The sequence below is a fragment of the Eimeria tenella genome, genomic scaffold, assembly GCF_000499545.2.
Source record: "Eimeria tenella Houghton genomic scaffold, Eth_scaff2, whole genome shotgun sequence".
NCBI classification, from domain to species: Eukaryota; Apicomplexa; class Conoidasida; order Eucoccidiorida; family Eimeriidae; genus Eimeria; species Eimeria tenella.
This window is the reverse complement of record NW_013541843.1, coordinates 110,374-133,182: the sequence shown is the minus strand read 5'-3', so window position 1 is coordinate 133,182 and position 22,809 is coordinate 110,374. Positions and strand designations below refer to the sequence as shown.

The window sequence follows — 22,809 nt, the reverse complement described above, 5'->3', positions numbered from 1 at the left end:
GTAGTTAGCTGGCACCGATGTGCTTGCAACCTATATACCTCCTGAAAGTATTCTCACATCTGCTGCCAAGGCTGTGGTGAACCGAGGGGCATTGCTGGCCATAGTCTCAACATGTCATCTGCAATTTTGAATAACAGATCACGTAGAACTTCTTCAAATTCTCCGTCCACGTCGTGGTCAGCAATATTGTTAAGTAGCCGTCTCATATCGAGTGTCCCGTCATCTGAAGAGCAGAACACATGGGAACACTGCCGATCACGTTTCTGAGTGGAGTCCCTTGACTACTCCTAATCAGCCTCTGGGAGTAGTTGCGGCTGACTCACCGCTTGCAAGGTGGCGTGCTACCTTCTGCAGAAGCAGTTGAATTCCGGTGTCAAATAGCTCACGAACCATTGGGACGTACACCTGCAGAACGCGGTATGGTAGACAACGTCACTAAAGCTTCTAGCTTCCAACTCGTTGTGCAGGCAGGCAACAAGAGCTTGAGTGAGTGGATAGTGGCAGTGGGTCTGGGCGCATGCAGCTTTTACCTTTAACAATACATCAAACAAACGGTGCAAAAACTTGATTAAGTCTTTAGGGTTTGCCAGCACTATATCCAAATCTGGTCTTTCCTCCCCCTTTCCGCGGAACTCCCGCGGAAGAAGAAAATCGCCTTTGCAAACCGCACAGATATTCGCAGGCCTTACATCACTGCATTACGTCGATAAGAACTGCTACAAAAAATGGGATTAATAGGTGTCATCTCGAGCAGAAGAGCACATAGACCCAACCAATGCAACTGACCGTTTTCAGCTGGTAGGATCCCGTTCAGGATCTTAATCAGGAGGAGGTACACGTAAGCGCCAAGACCCTTAACAGGTGCTGTCAGTACCTTGTAAAGACCAGATGAGGCGCTGGGAACATATAAGCAAACAACCACAGTAAGCAGGGGTTGCCCACGGTTCACTGGACCAAGTCGCCGCTACTTCACGCAGTTGACCTGCTAGCCTCCAAAACTTTACTGCGCTTTCATTGAGACAAAAATGTACTTCTCACCTGGTAGCAATCTTTATTTGATACCAGAATTTGTATAAGTTGCTGGGGTCAAGCAGGCCGGAGCGAACGTTATACAGCATGGGCCTTATAAAAACCAGAAGAGGCACCTCTTTCCACCAATCACGAGTCAGCCCCTTACCTGTGTCGAGTTCACCAAGCAGTCGCGTAAATATATCTGTATGAACCTTCATACCGTCAACAACGGGCTGAATTGCTGAGTTCCACAATCCACTTGACACCTGAGATACACGAACGTATGGTTAATAAAAGGTTCCATGAATGCGCACTTGACAACCGGCCGCTGCGGCATCATTTCACCACCAATGCACAAAAGTCTGGTGTAAACGCCATTGAGTGCCTATATCGTCTTGCGCGTCTAAATGCAGAATGCGCATCTGCAATCTAGGCATATGCGTTGACGTAAAACGGGAGGGCTCCAAGAGGGCGCTAGTACCGCATCTCACAGAAAGGGCAGATGCTTCTGCATTCGGGCCTTCGAATGCACTAAATGCAGCTTTGAGAATAGCATTTAGCGCTCGAGCTCTTATGGGAGTCCAGAAGATTAGCAAGAGGTTTGTCAGATGGTCTGGAATAGGTGTGCCCGTTATTTTACTCAGCAGGTGGGCACCCGCCGTACTGACGGCGCCAGCCCCCTTGGCAAGAAAACGAGTATAGATGCGCTTGAGAGACCCCATATCTTTCATTGGACTCATAGCCATAGTGCCATTGATGGCCCCAGAAACCTCAACAGGCTCGCTCTTTTCCTCTGAAAAGCGTAAGACAGAGATCGAGTTTACCAAAATAAAACATACACTGCAGTTCAAAAGATAATCCTTGCATATGCTAGAGACGCTCCAATGCAAAAATGGCACACCCAGTTAACTTGTAGATGAACTGTTTCGACGTGCCTGTTGGAGTCACTGCTGTATCTATTTTCTCGAGAGAGGCAGCAAGTGCATTAAACGCAATGACGTAATGCTCTTGCTTTTCTCGGGGCTTTGAAATAATCTGTGCAGCCTTCTTAACAAGTCCGATAGCCTGGTCTATGATTGGGGTCAACAAATTCGACAGTGCCTTTTCCAATTGGCCAATGACGTCAAGAACACCGTCAATATCAATGACCTCACTGGAAACAAGCTGATCGACATACTTTTGGGAAAGCTGGTAATACTGGTGGCGCAGCCGATCCTCTGTAACAACGACGGAGCATCTTGCGCAAACCAAAAACGATTGGCCTGAGTCTAACTTTCTAGATGTCATTGCTGAAACCCCCGCTATGCTGTTCAACCGCAGTTGCTCCAGAATATCGCATATGTTATTGACTCTGGGACTTACCAAGCATTTTAATGTCACTTCCATTTATTTCTAGGAATGAAAGCACATCCAAGAGCACTTCTCCCCTCGGAGCTCTTCCTGGGTTTTGAATTTGGTGCAAGCTAGAAATTTGTGCGGCGAAAAATTCCGAGATTTTCCCAAAGACCCTTTCTTTATCTGAATTTGGCAAACAGAGTTGATGGGCACGTTTGCATGTTGAGAAGAGAGCGTCTGAAGAGAATTGGGCCACAGAGGCGACGTGTTTCTTACCGCCATCACTGTTTAATGGCAATTCACTGACTGTCACGAGTTCTTGAATGAGCAGTGGCTTCAATTTGCTTTTGATATTCGCTGGGTTAAGCTTGTTTCCTAGCTCTTGTTTCATCAAGGATCCGATGACCTCGCTCAGTCTAAAAACGATCTTGTCCGTCCAGGAAGCATTCAAACTACTTTGTGGAATAGCTGCGTCCCTGGAGTGAAGGGATTTGCGATACTTGTCCACTGCAAATACAATGACGCGACACACATATTTTCACTGTAATGGCACCGACAATGCCCTGGTGGTCTGAAACTTTGCAAGACGGCTTACACGCATCTTGCTGTGTCGCAAACTCCTCCAGTCGGCGAGCAACTGTCGTGACATAATCCTCCCACATCTTCAATGCCTTTTCTGAGAAGAGTGCAGTTCATACGGCCGGCAAACAGATGTTGGCAAATTCTTAGCAATCCACGTGCTTCAAAAATAACAGAAAGAAGGCAGCGCACCCCTGGGACTGGACGAAAGTAAGTTTGTGAGATCGCCTAAGAGCACAATGCACAGTTGACAATATCCAAGAGCGAATTAGAGTAAGTCTTTCGGAGTTTATAACAACAATTTCTGTCTCGAAAGAGCGTTCCGACCACAAAACTATTAGTTTCCAAGGGCGCGGCGTTTTTGCAGCTCACTCGTTGGCATTACACCGTCTCCGACGAAGTTGAAGAATTGCAGTGTTGTTGAGTGAGCCTCAGGAGGAATTATGCTCTCAAAAGACACTTTATCCACAGCGTCAGAAATGGAAGGCAACAACAACGGTTTGCCGGATGAAACAACGTAAGCAGTTATAGCCTTTTGTCCTTGCTCTCTCAAAGCGTCCACATTAAGAACCTTTACTGAATAGCAGAGAAAAACACGGACAAAAATACGAATAACGATTTCACTAATTGATGTAATGTCGCCATTTGCGTAACTTTCTGTATGCTGAATAGGCATGGAGACAATCATCTGTATCTGCTGAGGAGGTGCATGGCTCAGCTTACATGCTGATAAAATGTCTGGGCGTTGCGCTAAGGTATTGACTTCGCCAAAAAATTTCAATAGACCCATCTCGAAGATCCTATGAAGCGTTCTCCAGAGGCTTCTGCCTCTCCACATTGCCTCCAGCGCTGCAATGGTCGCACTTCCCCAGGCAAATAGTAGCTCCTCCTGGGCACCTGCAGCAAGACCAAACGCAGGCAGTTGAGTTCCTGACTCCTTGATTTGTTAGTAGGTTGCTCCTGGTGACAATGGAGAGGATGGCCACAGTAGGGACAGCTCACCTGGTGGACTACTGGAACTAATTTTCGTTTGAAGGTCTGTCAGAAAGTCATATGTACGCTTCTTCACATTATCCACTGCATCGTAAAACGCCTCCCTATTCAAACGGCGGTCAAATGTGGTCTGTAAGGACTCCTTTTCAGTAGCTGAAACTCGGCCATGGCTTTCGAGTATAACCAGAACCTTCTTGAACTGGGTGCGACTGACACGAGCACCTTCTGTCTTATGAAATTCTTTTAAGAAAAGTATCAGGTCCACGTACAATTCATTTTTTGGGTAGGCGCCCGCGATGTGGTCTGCAGTGAGCACATATACTGCTCAACCCCTAGGTCCATTTTATCTACTAACTGGCAAATCTCTGAATGCTTTGGTTTAACCTTCACGGGAACCTTGATTCTGCTTCTCGATGACACGTAGCCCGACGCTTTTAGACCATAAAGTAACGGACTTACCTAGAGTCGTTCCAAGAACTTCTTCGTGTTGAGAAGCTGCAAGGCACAGCGAGAGCACAAGGAATTACGCTGCATCATTGCTGCAATAGTCAGCACTTTCCGTGAGTTATTAGGCAACAAATGGCCCCCTTCCATGCTCTGAAGCATGTCTATTTACCCCAAAGTGGTAAAAGGTCCTCAGTCGTCCATTCTACTATCCCTGTGACGAAGTGTCGGAGTTGGTAGGATGTACCGCAGGTCCCCATGTATTCGTATACTTCGATGCTGGATGATTTTCGAACAAGCTCACCCCGCTGGAAACCTAGGGAATTATCAATGCAGCTCGCTCACAAATCATAGAGTCAATCAACGGCGTAACTTCCGTTCCTGCTTTTTCGGAACTTTCCCATGGCGTGCAGGCCATAAAAGCAAGCAAACCTCTTTTCATGCTGATGTTCCTATCAAGTAAGCTTTAAAAGCTGGAAGAAGCCGCTTACCACCTAGCCTGAAAAGAGGTTCACGTGAAAGAATTGTTTCATCAGAGTTCTTCCGGCGAAGCTTTGATACGCAGGTCGTTGAGGTAAGCGGCGTAATGTGCAGGAGCTCGTACTTCACTTTACTGCCAGAAACGTGGACTAGATCTCCTACGCGGACTTTTTCAGCTGATAAAACAACAAGAATAATTTGCAAGTGAACAGCGTATACGTAGTTGTATACTCAAGTATACAGTGCTGCATCTAAAACAATGAGCGACTAGTTATTTGGCCGCCGAGTCCGAGCACCTTTACATTTGGAGATGTGCCTGTTGGCCCGAGAAGGGCTAGATTTCTCACCAGAGAAAAGAGGTTCTGTGATAGCTACTGAAGTGCTGTCTTCTTCGTTCGTCGTAGTCGGCCTCACAAACTTGACACCACCTTCGATTTTCTCGAGTGTAACAAGCGTAGTGCCATGCCAAGCCTTGTCGCCGATTCTTACGAGCGTGTCTGTGCAGTTTCAATGAAATAGGCAAGTCTTCTGATTCACGGGCTCCATCATTTCAGAAGCTTTTTTGAAGCTTTAGATTTCGCAGGTCGCTTCGGTTGCTTACTGTGCGAGACTGCCTTCAAAACTTCTCGGATGATGAAATTTCGTTGACTGTGACACACAGTGCTGGTTCTGGTGCGACTGAGGACAATATCAACATGCCGTGTTGTAGCGTTAAGCCATGAGCCATATTTACTACTGGAAATCTCCCCAGAATGTAGAAAAGGGAGCAAGCTGGTCCACATTTCTCGAAGCAGTGCAAGACTTGAACGTGACCCCGGATCGCATTCTGAGCACACAGGCAGGCCTTGAGAGTACAACGAGTACAACTGTGCACACATCAGAACTCGATATACGCCTATAGTCTGTAGTCCTTTGTGACTTCAAATCATGCTTGTTAAACTCGCCTTTTGGTTCTTCAAATTTGAACAATTGGCTTGAAATCGAGTCCTCCACGTAAAGCATTTCTTCAAAATGTTTCAGTGTAACAATAGCGCGGTTGTTGTTTTTGAGTATTGCAGTTGTCTCTGAGCCCTCTGCTATGTTCCCAAATAGAACATTTCCACTCAGCATCACAAGAATGGAACACGGATTTTGGATAGATTGAACACGGAGGAAGCCTACAGGAGCTGAACACAATGCCACCAAAAAAGCACCAGCCGATTCATACTTCCACGGTAATGCAGCACTAGTGCACGCAGCAGTTCCACCGTCTGCACTTATGACAAAACATCCTACTGTTTGAATGTGATGCAACACGTACCTGCCTTCGCATCGAGTCCCTCAACAGGCGGAGGTAGGAAGGATGCAACTTCAGTGAAGTTTACATCCTTTTTAAAAGCTTCGAGTGCCTAAGCGAGGCATCACATTTATTCTACGTAAACAATTCGAATACGTGTAACTTTTAGAAAAATCCAGAACAGCCAAGCGCTGGTAGCAATTTATACCTGCTGAATAGTTGATTCGCCGCTCCCCAGTCCCAGCTTTTTAAGCCCCCAGCGAAGATTTTTGACGGCATCACATTGTAGCTCGTAACCAGCTGAAGGCTCGCCGCGTAGTGTAATGCTCTGGCGTAATAGGAACCTAGCGAGGGGCCATGCTGTCTCCTGAGAACAAAAAAGTGCGATTTTGCAGGAGACGCAAATAATTCTAATCCGACTAGGAAAGTGTCAAAGCCTGCCTTTAGCATAGTATGGTTGAGTACTGCCAACACACCTTAAAAAAATCATCGGGCGCTGCTTCCTCTAAAACAAATCTGATAACGGAGTTGGCGAAGGTGCTGCCCCTAGCGGATATTTGCAAAAGAAATAGCCCCGTGAAAAGCAAAATGGTCTTTTCATGCCTATAGAGGCCTTGCTCTTGTAAAGTGCTGTTTGGGGGATCTGGCATTGCAAGACAAAGCAGAATACACATAATTAAAAAAGTGCTAAATGCCTTGAATGCGCTCCAATTAAAGCCTAAACTTTTGATATTTGAGATTAGCAAGCCTGCTGGTAAGTTTACCATCGTAGCCAAAGGGAAGAAAACCCTGAATCAGCTGGATGTGAGCACCAGGAACTGCTTCCTTTGCATGTCGAGTTGGCTGTGGTGGCCTAAATGGACATTGCTGCTGCATCCTCATATTAAGCAGTTCTTCATTTTGCAGTTGCTTCAATGTCCCTTGCCAAACGCCGAAAGGGCGGTGCAACACAGCGAACAAGTCACTGATATCTGAGTCTAGTTCTCTAAAGTCAGTTTCTTGAAGACGATAATCTGCTTCATTGCTTGAAACGAAGAGCCTGGATATCCTACCATAGATTGTCCCAGTAAATCTTACTCTGACTTGCTGTATCACGTCTTCTACCTGAGGAAGTAAAGCCCATTGGAACCCCAAGGCAGAATCGCAACGCCTTATTTGTAGAAAGGTGTTGCTTCGAGTTCTCTTAAAGCAATTTGTTTGTCTGACGGTCGTCGTACACCTGCAGTCCCACCTCGACGTTTGCAGCATCAATGCGAGACTTCATATGCATGAACATGTTCGTGGCCGCGTCCCGCTGTCTGCACTCTTCAGATTCGGAAGGTATGTCAATTTGCAGTAGATCAGCAGCTTCGGGGAGCTCATAGGTGCACGGTACAGGCACGTCTTTCTCCTCAAGAAAGCTGAGCACGTCAGCTATTCGTTGTAGGCGTGCTTTCCTAGTGGCTACGGCCCGCCGTCTAACAGCAAGAGTAACATCACTCATTGCTACTGCTAAAATAATGATCGCAGACACTTTTGAACAAGGAATTGAACCATCCTGTTCTTCTGGAAGACGTAGACGTGCAAACAGTTTTCGAAAAGTCTGCTCGAACATGCAAATGCGGTGCGTCCAGTAGTCCACTAGCGTTGTTGTGGACAATGCCTTCGCTAGGGCGCTTTGCTCAAGTTGAGGGGTCATGGCAGGCTGCCCGGTTTCAGAAAACTGCTTCACCATGGTCTTCAGTTCATTCGCCTTAAGCCACCATGCAGCGCAATGCTTGCCGCAAATTTTGCTTTTGAAGTGCTGTTTAAGTCCAAGAATCGCTGACTCTTCCCTTTCCCTGCGAAGCAAGTATGCTGCATGAGCTGTTTTGGAAACTATTTGCTCCGTTTGTTGGAGAACTACCATGTGTGCAGGGTCCATTGTCGTAGTTCCACGGGCTTTGGGAGCACCCTGAAGAAAATTCCAAGCAGAACTGAAATTCGGATAGAATGCGCTTTTGGAAAAGACAGTTAGCGGTATCCTAAGCCTGGAGCTCCAAACAGAGTAATTGTCTTTTGACATATTTTCTCGATTAAGTAGGGCACCAACAAAAGTACAGCTTGCATGACTTACAGGAAAAAAGGTTTTTAGCTCCTTTAATGATTCAGAACATCTATTTGGGACGGCCATGGATTTTTTCCGGTTTCGCCTGAAGATTGAAAAAGCTCTGGAGAGTTGGCTTGGGGAGCTCGGCGCTAAGAACGCACGACTGAGTTTTAGGCCCGTTTCAACTGGAAGCCTCCAACAGGACTGTGCGAGCTCATTTGCTGTGCGTTGTGTCCAAAACTGCTCTTCCCGGGAGTTCACAAACTGCGTGTTTGAGATAATGCTGAGGTATTCGGCATGCAAGCCATTGAGGAATAGCCACAACCAAGGGCCTGTTAAGGCGTATGTCGCCAGTTCTGAAGGGCAACGCAACAGAGTCATTGGGAAACGAATGTTGAGCACTTGTGGTAGGAAGATCGCAAAATGCGGGTATATGGCAGGTTATGTGAGCCCAGGGGAGCACTGGCAGCGTGTTTCCTGCCGCTGCCCTACGTACCAGGCATGGCATATTCAACCATTACAGGAAAGTCACGATCATCCCTGATAATACAGGCGCGGCCTGTGTAGCAGTCTTGTACAATGCTTTGTCCCACTTCGAACTCCGCCATGAAGTTATTGTCCAACTCAAGAAGGGTATTATACGCCGAGCGTGCATCGGACAGCATCCAGTTGCCATTTCTGAGTTTGCTGGTTTGTTCTGAGAACTTTCCTACCCTTATTGACGTAGTTTCTTCCTGGCGCACTTTAAACTGGTATGATTGTTTGTCTTTGATTGTGCATACGCCTGTTGTTGCATCCTTTCCCACATATTTAAAGTGTCGGCGCTGCGTATGCTGGTGCGAAATTCGATCTCCGTCCTCAAATCCTGCAGCAGAGGTGCGTCCCTTTATTTGTAGACTAAAAGTTATTTGGCTCTGTTTGGAGTCCACCGAAGAAGTGCTTGAAACGCTAATATGGGTGCAGAGGGAAGGCCAACTTTGAACAAACACTTACTTCGAACCACATGGAGACTGGCATCAGTGGCAACCTGTAGCCGGTCGGCATTTTCAAGCAAGAACGTGCAGCGGTCTAGACGCTCAACCACTCTGTATATTCCGCCATGTGTGAGATCTTCTTCATGTGGTATGCGCACTAAGTGGCCTTTGGGTAAGCCTGTAATGAGAGTGTTGAGCAGTAAGAAACCCGTGTTTTTCCACCTGACGCTCTTTAAACGTGGCGCATCTAGGTCATCAAACGTATGTAATCTGCGACAGCTGAGAGTTTCAAAAGACAACTGTACTTTGCTCCTACTTGCTGTAAGCAGGAAGCGCTTGACTTCGTCTAGATCAGGAACCTGAGCCGTGAGGTCCAACTTCTCATAGTAGTCTACGAGGGCAGTGTATTGTGCATACGCCTTCCCGTAAAATGAACCACGTCTACATCTTTTGTTCCTTGTGCTGCCTTGAAGCCTCTCCAGTAACCAGTTCTCGAACTCTCGAGCGAGCTTACGTGAATCCGATTCGATCAAAAACTGAAGGAAGGCACCTGGGCTCTCAATGTATAAGGTTCTTTTGTCTGTAACCGAAGTGACAGCAGGCGGAAGTTTCTTAGTGTAACGTTCTTCCAGTTTGCAAAGTTCTCTGTACTGCAACCGATTTGACAAAGTCCGTAGTTTCAGAGACAAAACTAACAACGGGAAGGGCGCCTGTGAAAGTAGCTCACGTGCATAATCAAAAAACGTCTCCTGCATTCGCTTTAAAACATGGTCTGTGCTAGCAGCCAAGTTGAGTTCCGCTTCAACCGCTGACGCCATCGTTGCCATACCGCCGAAGTCGGGTGCATACTGTTTAACTACCATCTGCGCTTGATCAGCAACATCAAGATCTAGCACCTCCCACCTTATATTTTCCACAGACTCGCTGCAGTTCAGAATGACCGTCCACGAATCCTCTGAGACGACACAAACATGGCAATCTTTCAATGCTGCGATGTATCGCAGCAATTACTGTTGTAGCTCTGTTAAAGATTTTTCCAGTATCCCAGGATCTTACTGAAGGGCTTTCCATCAACGCCACCTGCGAGCATTCGAAATGTGCGGAAGAAGCTGATCAAAATTATGTCTCTGCACTATCGTAATGACTACTTCTAATAATGATTCAACTTATCGTGAAGCGGCTTCCTTTGAAAGGTCGCAATCAAAATATTTTGGCCTAAGGTGGCTGCAACTGCTCCAAGTAATCAACAGCGTGCAGCTTCCCTAGTTTCGCATGGCTGGCTCTACAAAGACGTCCAAGAAGTCACATACATATGGAAAATGTTACACGAAAGGAGAAGAAATGTCGATTCGTGCAACAGAGGAAGCTGTGCAAGTGGTTTGATACCTACTTTGTCTCAGCATGTTTTGTAGGTGCCTTCGACCAAGGTTGTGCCATTCCGAAGTATCTTGCTCTATGCGCAACTTTCTTGCCTCTGGGTACGCAGAGTGCAGCAGTTTCTTAGTGAGGTGCCATTCTCGGAGATAGTTAATGGTTCCTTGCATGCCTCCTACGGTAGTTAGTTGGAAGCTTAGGCCTTGACTAAAACGCTCGACGATCTGCTCCACAATGTCCTTTGAAAATAAAAATTGTAGTACATGAGATAGCGCTGTAAGATTCTGAGAGCTTACTTCGTCACTTGAATATGAGATTTGCACTCTATTTGCTGGTAATCCTTCCAACGGAGTCCCTTCACGATACGTAACGCTTCCCTGCTCCTGGAAGTAGTTCAAATACGACTTCGTTTGCCTCGCAGCCTCGCACTGTATTGGGTCAATGCGCTGCAACATGTGCAGTGGCCTTCCTACCACATGCACCATCCTGCCTTTGGCCTTGAAAATTATGGTCAAAAAGTTCGGGTCTTCTCCAAATGGCTTCACCGTCATAGATATCTTCGGACCATGGGATTTCTGGCAGCATCATCAATAGAAGAAAGCAGCTGTAGCATTGAGCTACCATGCAGAACTAATGTCAATTTGCGTATAAGCACTCGTGAAGCGAGCTCCTTGTTGCGCCAAATCTGCCAGGAAGTACCTTAAGCCACCGAAGCAGACGACCCCAGGCTTGCCGAGCGAGTGTAGCAAGAGTCAAAAAGGGAGACAGAAATTGCTGAAGTACCGCATGCATAGGAACATATAAATAAAGTTATTAGCATAATCTCCTGACGGATAGCACATATTTAACGTAAGCAGCTCTACAGCCTATGTATGCACTAAACAAATAGATTTTGAGACGCCGTGCGCTTTAAAATTCTTGTTATATTTGTATCAACACTGTCGGAACCAACCAGCACATGCGTGTGACAAAACATGAAAGCTTCGCGTACCTTTGCTCTTCTTACTGCGCCTTTCCGGAGTCTTGCAAAAAGGCCTGTCTCTTCTGACGATAGAAAATGCTGTTGCCCTGCATATCCGAAGGCCGAACGCGCCGGCCGTAGGGTCTTCGGAAACATTTGTAGAGTCGCCGTAGTCTTCTTATCAGCAGGGTGACGAAGCTCTATTTCCAGTGGAACAGCCTCATCAGAGACGGACAAGACCAGCTTATTGCCTGTAGAGGCAGCCAAAATAGAGTATTGACCAAAGAACCATCTGCATCTGTCTCAGAGTAGTGAAAGTCATACATGTAGTGGTGGGATCCCCGCAAGAAGAACTGCACTCTGCCCTCTACAGCCAAAAGGCTTTACCGGATATTGATGTGAAATACACTGGTAGACGGACACAGACGCTGTTTGCTAACTGAGCGAAGCATTGATTGATCAATTCCCATGTCATGAAAGATTTTGGTAGATTCACGCGGTCCAGTATTGCCTTCAGGCGAGGGCTGCCTATGGACTGCATAACAAACGAAACAGGGTCCACAGACCAGAAAAGTCAGCAGCAAAGCCAGGCCTGCAGACTTTAAAGTTTCCCCTAAGTGACTCCCTGTACTGGTCGAACGCAGATATGCTCAAATTTCTATAAGGGTACCATGGCTGCCCAGAGAGAAGCCAACCTGCAAACGACCAACGAACTGGCTCATGCATGTGCCCGTTCCCGGTCTGATTATTGGATTTTCCAACCCTCTTTGAAGAAATGAGACATATGCTGCTTGTCGCAGGAAAAGTAAATACATCTGTTTCATACGAGAAGCGTTCCTCCAGCTCAATTCGTATGAAGAATACATTTCGTCTGAAGGCAGCGGACCACCGGGCGTGCGTTCTGAAAGTTTTCCTGTCTACGCAAGTAAATGATGAGCTACAAGGCATATGAAGGATTAGAATGATACGTCTTGCTAGTTCTGCTCTCTAGATACCTTTAGCCTCCCAGTTGCTTAGCGCGCCGATGAGTGGTCTCCAGTCAGTGGCGACCAGGGCTCTGTAATCGACGTCCCTGTTTGACCACTCTAGTAGATTCGGCAGCTTGTGAGCGTAGCTGTCCATTAGCGAAATAACCAGGTCCTATGGCGGTTCACCGCAGCCTGCCGACCCTATCGATGGTTCATCTGTCGCCGCGCTACTATGCAAGAAGTGACTGATGCACAGCGCCGGTAGCTAGACACTAAGGCAGCAGAAGACCTGGTCAAGAGAAATTGTGCAATTACAAACTAGAGTCCAGAGGCAACAGTTAATTTACCTGAGCTTTGACACTAAGGGCGCTCGCAAGCGGCCTCACGCGGTAGCTAATGAGAGGATCCCAGAGGGTGGTAATTTGATTCATTAGAATGGGAAGAGCCATAGATTGTAAGGATAGCACCAGCTTGTGGTATGTCGTACCCGACGTGCGAAGCTCTGCAGTCACAGGACGGCTGCGCTTCGCCATTGCCTGACTGTGTATGCAAGGGCAAGCTGAAGACTAGAAGGAGGCCCGTGTCGCAGCCCAGGGCGCTTACCCGTTGTAAATGCATGGACAGGGGTCTCCACATGACGCAGGAGAAACACGAACGGGTACTTCGTCTTGAACTCATCCATGCTGATGGTTTCCGTAGAAAAGTTCATTAGCTGCGGGCCGGAAGGCCCCAAAGGCACCAGTGCACGATCTATGGTGTCACCCAAACTTTGGGGATTAAGCGCACTCCTTACAGATGTCATCATCTGGAATATGACAAAAAGCACAGTCACCTATCCTCTGAGTTTTATGAATGCATGAAAATGTATTAGACAGGAAAAGCCCTCCAATTGTCTACAGCAGCCCTACCGCTTCTTTGATGGAAGCAATTATGCTTGAATGCGTGAAGCTATCAATGCGTTTCCTGTCATTCCGAATGAACGTAGACAAACTGTTCTCCACTTTATCTGGAAGGTTCGCCCCAGATATAATTCCGGCGTAGACATTATGCATCCAACGGTTCAAGAAAAGGCTTGTCAATGTCCCAACAACAATATTTGCGAGACCTGGTCATAACAGTTGCAAGTGATGAAGCGCTGCAGGACCCTCCATTAAGCGAACAACTACTTCGGCAACTCATATATCGCAGTTCCCCTTGAAAGTATTCTTTGTTTTAAAAAGGTGATAGTAAATGTAGGCTTGAGTGCGCACCTGCAATTTGGTTCACGTTGCTAAAGAGGAAGCCAAGGCCATAAGCAACGGCGCATGCTCGAAACAGGGAATACAACTTGTAATACGACGATATGACCAAAAACCGATTTTTAAGCGTAGTTTTGCTTATAAATGTCCTCACTGTTCGCAGGAGGATGCCTAGGGCACGAATTTCCTTGCTCTTTAAAGCAGTATTTCGAACCTCAAGCGGGATCTCAGCTAATTACGGAGCAAAAACAACACATATGCGGCAAATTTCTACAATAAGCACACAAACGCGCAGGCAAACGTGAGGAATTCCCGCAGTAATCACCATATTACAAGGGTCCACCTGCATAAATGCTTTAAAATAGCTGGAGGAATATAACGCACCGTTATGTAAAATGTCATCTATTTGGTTTTGGGCTTCCGGCTGAACGCTCCGGGCTGAAGATACACCGAATGCACACGCTCATATGCAAGTCTTCACTATAAGTGGGACCAGTAGAGGTATGATAACTGTGTCGCATCTATTTGGAGACAGTTGGAGCAGAGGGCAGCTTAAGGGAGCCTCACAGCTTGCCAGTTGAACTCCCGAAAACTCTTCATTGTCATGCTTCTCAAGTTCATGCTTATGCCCTGAAATTTCATAAGAGCACATATTCATTTGTTCTACTTACTAGCTTTTTAAGTACAGGTGCCTGCTGTACATTTGCCAGGAGCTGCGCTCAATGTGATTTGCCCCTGTGTTGCTTTCTAGCCTCCACTCTGCCGAATCGTGCGCGAAAGCAGCGAGAGCTAGAAACCGCATAATGCATCAGAAACAGGTGATTCCACGCTGATTGCATTGACGCGCTTCTGTTGTTGAAACTCTGGTGTGGACTCACCGCTAGTGATTGGTTCCTCTGCAGGGGTATAGTAGAGTGCGAACGATCCAACGGTACTCAGAGACGTATCGCCATACCCCTGTAATTTAGTGTATCTTTGTAATCCATTGCTGTCCTTGCCAAGATGCTGGGAATGAAGTTGTGTGTTTTGCGTAGACATCCCCTCCGTTGGCATGACCCACAGAGCCAGCACAACCAGTTGGCCGAACCGACCCTGGCTCTCTGACAACGGCCACATGCTTCACTATCCGATTAAGAAACAAATATACGAGCAGGCGTTTGCCGCTGAATTTCTAGACATGGGACCGCAGTGGCCGTTGGAGAAAGTACAGGGCCTTGTTGCTACCCTACTACGGGCTCAAAAAACAAATTTCAAGCTCCAAAGTCGTTCATTTCGAATCCTAAAGAGGTCATTTTAAAACCATTTAGCATTTATGCGATGTAAATTATGTGTTGGGGGATCCGCTGCCCCAAGCCAAACAGAAAACCGCTGCCGACACTCACGTGCTGAAATGAGCGCCCCTGGATGGTACGGCTGGTCAGGCACACTTCTGCAGAGGGTCTAGTGCAGGATGTCCGGTTCAAAATACCTGAGGCTAAGAAATGTATACTTCATATAATTCATTATGTCTTATTTCGACTGATTCTATGGGGTCGGCAGGCCCCAGACGCGTGTTGTTCAATTTGACACTGAAGGCTGCCCGTGAGCAGTAATGGGTGGTTTTGTGTAGGCGTATGAGCCACTCAAACCTTTGAGAAAGCGGTAAATGTTTTTTTATAGCTTAATACGCACAAATATAATGTAAAATGTGCCAACATAATCTTGAGCTACGAGACTTCGACAGTGCTTGAATATTATGGACGCGTGCAGCAGTGTTTCCTTCCCCACGAAAAATGCAGTAACAAGACGGAACACTCAAAGCTACAAGTTTCTAGTGGAAGCCCACTAACATTACACTCTAGAGGAATGTGAGGCATTTTGCATCTCAGCAACCGCAGCAGAGTGGGGTCGAGGTGCGATTTGGGCAACCACTCACTCAGCAAACGCCCCGAAGTAAAATTATTGAACTTCTTCGTCGGAGCAACAAAAAAGTGGCAAGGTTCGATTCCTTCTCTGTTCCAGTATAGGACGAGCAGTTACGTGAAGTTCAACTACTGCAAAATGTGCACCGTACAGGTAAAGATGAGCCAGCTGGCTCTCCAGGTAGAAGCAAGGACGGAGACTGAAGAAGTCCCATTTTCGCTTCTTATTCCTGCGCAGTAGAGCTCGCCGCTCTTAGTAAGGTGCTCCTAGCGGCGTGGACACAAAAATGGTTCTTCCATTTGCCATGAAGTATTCAGACTGCCCATCCGTATAAGTCGAAGATTAGCAAATGTACAGGAAACGCCTCAAACAGTAGCATTTGGGACGCAAAATCCAGAATAGCATCATCTGAGGTGAAATTCCCTTCATCCATTAATAAAAGGGGCCTTCCCTGATGTTTTTAGCATTTTGAGACCTTACCTTCTGATCAAAAGCTATCGGTGCAGCACCCAAATTTCCCTCTCAAAGCTTCACTGCATACAGCGATTTCTGAAAAAATAGAGGACGGCTGCTTATTCTACAGTCTTCATTGTCTTCACACGAATCAGTCCATGAAAGGGGAGCGGCGAATATTTACACAGACAGGCAGGTAAACGACTTTAACCACTGAAAAGCCGCGCATCAAATAAGCATTCAAAGGAATTCGTCAACAAACATCTGGAAAGCTTAAGGCTTTCAACTTGATAGTTGGAATTCTCATGCCTGCTTGCGTGGAGGCTCCATAGTTCTCGTCGCGAAACTAGCTGATGCCTCAGTACCGCCGAAACTCAATGATCGAATAGCGTCCCTTTCACTATATAAGCTTTAAAAACTGTAAAGGAGCATGTCTCAAGAACTGTACGACGTACCAAGGTTTCTTCAAGTAATTTACATTGCTGCACAGCAACAAAGGACACCTGAGGCACCATGGCGTATGTACACTCCTGCTGAAACCTACTATTGCATCTGTAAAATTGTTCAGTCCCAAATTTGCTCTTTGCCCTGAACGACAACAACAATGCATGCACGTACATTATTCGCCATTGTTTTCGCATTTTTATCCCATCGGAAGCCATGCGTCCTCTATGCACAGGGGGTGCGCGTTCAGGCTTCTGTAAAAAGTGGGACAGCAGAACGCTCGCTTATAGCCGCTTTTTCACCAAGATCGAATCTTTTTGGGCGCTCAAATCCTCAGTTTGTTGCTAACATAGTTCTCTTCGACCGAATTCAAAGAGGTGCGCCTGAATGCAGTTGTGTTGTGACGAAGCTCGGCTGTGCAGTTGACGACGAGAGCCGTAGGCCCTGTGACAGCATATCGGGACGGCTCAACGCTGATACTGTCGGGTGTTAAGGCACATCTGATTTCCATTAATGATGCAACGCGCCTTGTTCAGTTAGGACCTACCAACGTTGAGGGGTTTTTGTCATCAGATGCTCCGCTTTCATCAGCTAGTGTCAACGAGTGGTGAGTGGTGATTCATCTTCCGCCCCTTCCACAGTCATTTTTGAAGTATTGACCAAACTCGCTTTAAGGCATTTGTCTCGGCTGAGCACGTTTCAGGACGGCAGACCATTGGACGGCATCTGGTCTTACACAGTAAAGCGAAGTCCCACGCTATTCTCATTCACCATGAGAGGCATTTCTCGTTACCGTAGTCTACCAGCTTTTGTGAAGGGTCGTCGGACACCTTTCTTGGAGGCCACTGGTGCGAGTGATTGTGTCAATAGTTTCTTAACTGCATGGAACAAAAAACCAAAGCAAACTGGCAGGGAAGACTGTCCATGCTGCCTATTTGGATTTACCAACACACAACAAACTGAAGGTCAAGGCCCGGGTCCACTTTTTCGACAAATGGGAAGGTAGGGATGCATATTGTTTCGTCTGCAGCTTCCACTCTAGTTCACAAATAAGCGTAGGCGAAAGCATCTATGTGAAAATTAACGGCAAGATAGTGTGGACAAGTAAGAGACGAGTTGACGCCTACACAACGCGCAGCATTGCCTAAGGTACAACCTCCTTAAGGGTCATGGAATTGGTGCCCTCAAGTGAGTAAAATGCAAAGCCTGCGACGCATGCGTCTACTTACAATGCATGAAAATGGTATTTCAATTTCCTTCAGAGGGCCAGCCAAGTGAGTGCGAATGCCTCACTCTAAGGACCCCCTGAGGTGCACACCAGCCACTAATTACCAAATGTTAAGATATGCGCGAGGCGTGGAGTGGACAGCTGCGGCCACTCGTATCCTGACAGACTCTCAGTCAGTCATAATTCAATACACTGATGAGGCAGCAAAATGCACAGCCTTTTAACTTCTACTACTGTAGGTACCAGTTGAAATAGAGCAGCATCACACGGGATCGGCGCTCTTGATGGCTTTTGGGAGGTCTGTTAGCTTTCGCTCCCGTCAATGTTGCCTTTTCCATTTCGGCATCACAATTGCAGCACAATGCCAAAGAATGCGGACCCGTGCTCAGCTTCTTGGGGTGTAGACGACGTAGCGATATATCTCCATTAAGCAAATACAAATGGCTCGTGTCTGTGCTGAAACACTACGTCGCTGTGATTGTTCAGTCATAGCACAGCGTTTGCGCATGCGTGCTATGCTCTCTAAGCCTTCTGTGCAGCTGCCTCCAGCTTTAGTCGCTTAGCTTCGCAAGGTCAGCATTGCTCCACTTACTAAGCATGTCAATACCGGGCTCCTGCTACGAATCTTCTTGGGTCATGACAGCTTCGGCGCTGCCCCCCCTTACAGAGTCTGTTTAAGCAGACCAAGGCCTCTGTTACACACACTTTCTAATGGGGGTATCGGCTCGCGCTTATTCAGCTTCAGTACGAGCTATGCTCTGTCTGCCATGACATAAATGTGTGAAGCACATCCACCACAGCTACCCTGACGCTTAGACGAATCACCTGAAGGGACTAACCCGGGACAAAACTAGACAGAAGAAGTAATCAAGCTTTGTAATATATGTGAAAGTAGGTAGTAAGGAAACCTCAGGCATAAATGCCACTCTTTACCAATACTTGCGTGACGAGTCCGTCAAGATGCACTAGCTCGGATGCGAACAACCACTCTCTTTCAACACGTGCGTGACGAGCCCATCAAGATGCACTAACTCGGATGCAAACAGGCGGAGTCTGCAGTTAGACTTCACTGAGAATGAGAATAGCGCTTCATACACTGCTCTTTGCTGTACTTCATCTTGATCGCACACGAGAAATATTTCGGCCACATCATACATTAAAAGGCCTATGTGGCGCAAGTACCTCTAGGCACCTCAGGTGGCAATTGCTAGGTGAATACACCTCAACAGGACTCCAGACTCCGCGGAAGCTTCAGTACGAGAACACCTCTTTGCAGTTCGAGTACCTAGTAGCCATGTGCTTCAAAGGTGCAGATCGAAACACATCCAAAATGGGATGTTACAAGGCACTAAGTGATGCTGTGGAATAAGGACAATGCGTGGCCGCGGCCATTTTGCTCTTAGGCCACCTTTCGACCAGCGAAGCACTCAAAAGGCAATTACAAGGGAGCGAATTTTGTCTAAGCTGAATCCCGAGATAGCGTACAAGGTCACCTGAACTTTGCCGGTGCAGTTGAGGCGCTCGGAACAGTCTGTGGAAGTGATTGTTCTTATTCATGGAGGGAAGAGCAGTAAAGCTGGCAGTTGCATGATATGGACTGTGACAAATAAGCTGAACGCAACAGATATATCTTGGTTTTTGTTTGCGCCTTCATATTGGCACGGAATAGAAAAGCACAAAGTGGCAATTCGCAAGGTGACACTCTTTCTGTGGTTCCTTTTGTTGCCGCTCTTTCCTTGGGTTGCAGAGATGGTAGTTGCTCTTGAGACAACGCGTACACATCACTGCATTCATTTGAGCCTGAACACGGCTTGGTCATCAACTGATTGGCTCTGCCAAAAAACGCGGGTTATTACTAGTGTTAAGACTGGAAAAAGGAACCAGAAAAGCACTACAGTGGTACAGTGGGATTTCGTAACTCAGAAAATGCGCGGCAGCGATGCCAACACCGCCTCTAACCTGTGCAGAAAGCGTCTGTGCACGAGCAAATAAAGTCACAGTAAAGGATTTGAAAGTAAATGATAACACGAACAGATGCCAAGCGATGCGCGCTAAGCGTAATCTATTGTTCACGGACACGCAAAAAACGCAGTGTTCCGTTTCTCACATTAGGTCCCATGTCTTTTTCCTGTGTCTAATTAGTTTTGAAGGCATACTTTAGCAGAGTCTCGTGCCTTTTCTCCATGGGTTTGGAAAAAGCACTCTTCGTGGACACTGCTCGAGCCTAGTGCTGCCTGATTGTAGAAGTGAGTTTGCCTTTTTCTCCAGGTTCTCTGCTTCGCCAGAATTGCCATTGGCCCCTCTAGAATTACGACCTCAGTTGCGTTCATTATTGAATCGCACATTCAGGGGTATGACACCAGAGCAGCACGCTGCCATAGTTTCAGTCGAGATAGAGGTTTCCACTTATATCGACTATACGTTTTTCGGGAAGTGACGAAAGAAGAAGAAGGTTGAAGTGATGCCCTCATTTTGGTTGTTCTCTTTACCAGCGGTATTCGTCCCCAAATTGAATAGGTAATCCACTGAAAATTATTGGAAGATGAGGCAATTAAACTTACGCACTTTCGCTTTCCAGGCATTAACGTTTGAGCGAAATGATCTGGGGACTGGGGCTTTCAACAACAGCAAGCATGCCGCTTGATCGTGCAGTAAGCTCATCGACAGGACTCAGTGTCCATAAGGTGAATTCCGGAACCATCAGATCAGTATATTTTGCTTTTTTCCAAGCATCATCAAGATTATGTGGTTGCAAAATATACACCTAAGTAATGTCGACGGACCAGAGTAAGAATCACGTGGAGCAGCTCAACGTTCAGTTCGAGTGCACGATCATTTGCCATTGCGATTCGAGTGAGGGACCAAACGTCTTCGTTGACCATTTTCTCCCATTTTTGTCAAGCTGACCGTAGAGCATAACTTAACAGTTTTCTTCAGGAGCTTATCGTACAGCCAAGCAACTGCTTCTGGGATCGCATTTCATAGTAACTACTCAACACTTGACGCGGTGCTTCGCGCGGTGAGATCCAATTCAAAAATCCGCAAATCGATGGATATGTGCTTCAAAGAAGCCTTTCTAGTAAAGTGTGAGTTTGTAATCAGCGTGCTGTCCCCACTCGACACAAGACGCAGGTGAAACCAGTGGCATGGGCAGGTTTGACTGAAGGCCTTCTCCTGAGGCGCCGCAGCAAAAAAAGGCTGTCCGCCTTGATAGGCCCCCAGAAATATCGAGAACCAGCACCAAATAATTTTGTATTGCTCCTGCTCCTTGATGACATAAGGGGTCGGAGTTACCTAGAGGAAGCTGTGTGCACCTGGGGGAAACTGAGCCGGATAAAATCTCGGGCATTAAGTAGGATTGCAGCCTGCAAATTCGAAGCCCTTGTATGCCACGCTGCTTACGAGAAGGGCAGAAAAACTTTATGAAAGCAGAACTGCTGCCAAATCTTGAGTTGCACGCCTTTAGTTTTGTCGAGCCTTTCGATCCTTCTTTCGCTCCTTTTTCTTCTATGGAGATGCTGACCGGCAGCTACTCACATTCAGACGCTGCAGTCCCCTCTTCTGCGCCCTTCCCGCTCTTCCGAAACGAAGGAGGAGGTGGGACCACTGATGTTGAGCCCCCAACAGGCCGGTCGGTGTTTCTTGAATCGCCGCTATTTCGGCATGCGCCTTCGGAGTTGAAGACGCTGCATAGTGGTGCATACACTGTCACGTCGATGAAGGCGTTAATTTTGCTTGAAGTTTTGCTCCTTACGTTCGTCGTTTTTCAGTGCTTCCGCTGGTTAGCAGAAGGAGCAGGACGCGTAATAAGGCGCGTAGCTGATGAAGGAGAATTTTTGCCGCCATGCGGTTCCCATCACAGCTCAAACACGGACATGTTGGAAGCGTACAGTGACAGTAGTGCCATGGATGCAGCTGGGAGAAGTCAAGTTGAGGAGGCCCCTTCCGCGCTCTCCAACCCTGCGGAAACATTGCAAGCTCCTGGATGGCCGAGTGGCGGGGTTTACATGCGTCCGCGTGAGGGTGACGAAGTGGATGCTTCCCAGCAGGAAGGGGCTGCTGCTGGTGTGTTGGAAGCCGGCACCTCCGCTGCGGTCCCGGGTCACAGACTGCGCTCGGGCTTGACACCTTGGTATAGACGGTCCCAATTCCACAACCTCTACAGACTTCAGCCATCTCTGTTCAACCTTTCTGAAGAGGACCAGGCTCTCACGGAAGCCTTGAAGACTTTAGTGGACCTGGCACGTATGATGGAAGCTGTTTTGGAAGTCTTAGAGAGTGAAGACGCTATTCGTCTTTGCGCAGCAGTGCTAGAGCTTGCGGCTGTTGAATTGTCATGCATGACTGTGCTTATTCACACAAGTCAAGCACACATGATTAACGCAGCCATTCAGGCATTCTTACAAAGCAGTGACCTTGAGGAATGGTTGGAAGGTGAATGCATTCGTGGATGTCTCACAGCGACTACACGTCATCATTTTTCATTGGCGCGAGCGCTACTCTCAGCACAGCTCCTGCCGCCCCCACGTCTTGGTTCCACTGAGGAGGAGGCAGCATTGCAATTGGCGAGTCTCATCCGTGGAACGAAAGCCGCAGGAACTCTTGCCTATCTCTTGGCTCACTCGTTGGTTCAAAGCACTGGAGGCGGACGCCATAGACCGGCTCGTTCTCTTGTGGATACCTGTGTAGCTACTCTAGAAAAACTGGTGGAGTGCCGGGTGCAGCACGTAATGACATGTCCCGTGACTTCACACCGACTGGTTAGGTACCACGAGTTAATATTGAACAATTCTGATCCGTTCACAACCGAATACCCTGTTGGCCAACCGCTGGTGTTGCTGGATTCTGCAGACGCATGTCGAAGCGTTGACCTGCTATTTTCGAGTATGGGCAGCTTTTTCATACAAGCTCAATCCCATGCTGATTCCAGACCCCAGTAACCTTCAGAAATTGCTGCGACGTTGGGAATTATCTACCCTCGAAATGCGCAGGAAATACTCAGTGCAGCGGATTGGGGATAGACGAAAGCGCAACGTAAAAACTAAAGCGGACAGGCTGGTCACGCGTTGCCTGGGCTGGCC

The 22,809-nt window shown here is 47.3% G+C and overlaps 3 protein-coding genes across 3 annotated transcripts; 1 reads left to right on the top strand and 2 right to left on the bottom strand.

Annotated features, from left to right (window-relative positions):
• Positions 1–53: 53 nt before the first annotated feature.
• On the bottom strand, positions 54–12,617 carry ETH_00028810 (uncharacterized protein; the record flags this gene model as incomplete). Its single annotated transcript, XM_013374204.1, has 29 exons — positions 54–223; positions 324–405; positions 531–655; positions 787–896; positions 1,039–1,277; positions 1,503–1,804; positions 1,947–2,228; positions 2,623–2,853; positions 2,942–3,022; positions 3,298–3,501; positions 3,649–3,822; positions 3,928–4,221; positions 4,378–4,413; positions 4,854–5,018; positions 5,190–5,339; positions 6,143–6,230; positions 6,595–6,761; positions 6,883–7,215; positions 7,325–8,051; positions 8,452–8,542; positions 8,679–9,051; positions 9,180–9,338; positions 9,477–9,740; positions 9,888–10,115; positions 10,217–10,240; positions 10,551–11,109; positions 11,526–11,746; positions 11,917–12,030; positions 12,491–12,617. 29 exons carry the CDS (start codon positions 12,615–12,617, stop codon positions 54–56), a joined length of 6,120 nt encoding a protein of 2,039 aa, XP_013229658.1.
• Positions 12,618–12,971: 354 nt separating this feature from the next.
• Positions 12,972–14,817, bottom strand: ETH_00028805 (uncharacterized protein; the record flags this gene model as incomplete). The annotated part of the gene is made up of 6 exons (XM_013374203.1): positions 12,972–13,268; positions 13,372–13,568; positions 13,714–13,854; positions 14,086–14,139; positions 14,269–14,331; positions 14,580–14,817. The coding sequence occupies 6 exons, from the start codon at positions 14,815–14,817 to the stop codon at positions 12,972–12,974; spliced, it is 990 nt and encodes a 329-aa protein (XP_013229657.1).
• A 6,420-nt stretch (positions 14,818–21,237) lies between these two features.
• On the top strand, positions 21,238–22,668 carry ETH_00028800 (uncharacterized protein; the record flags this gene model as incomplete). Its single annotated transcript, XM_013374202.1, has 1 exon — positions 21,238–22,668. One exon carries the CDS (start codon positions 21,238–21,240, stop codon positions 22,666–22,668), a length of 1,431 nt encoding a protein of 476 aa, XP_013229656.1.
• Between the last annotated feature and the right edge of the window lie 141 nt (positions 22,669–22,809).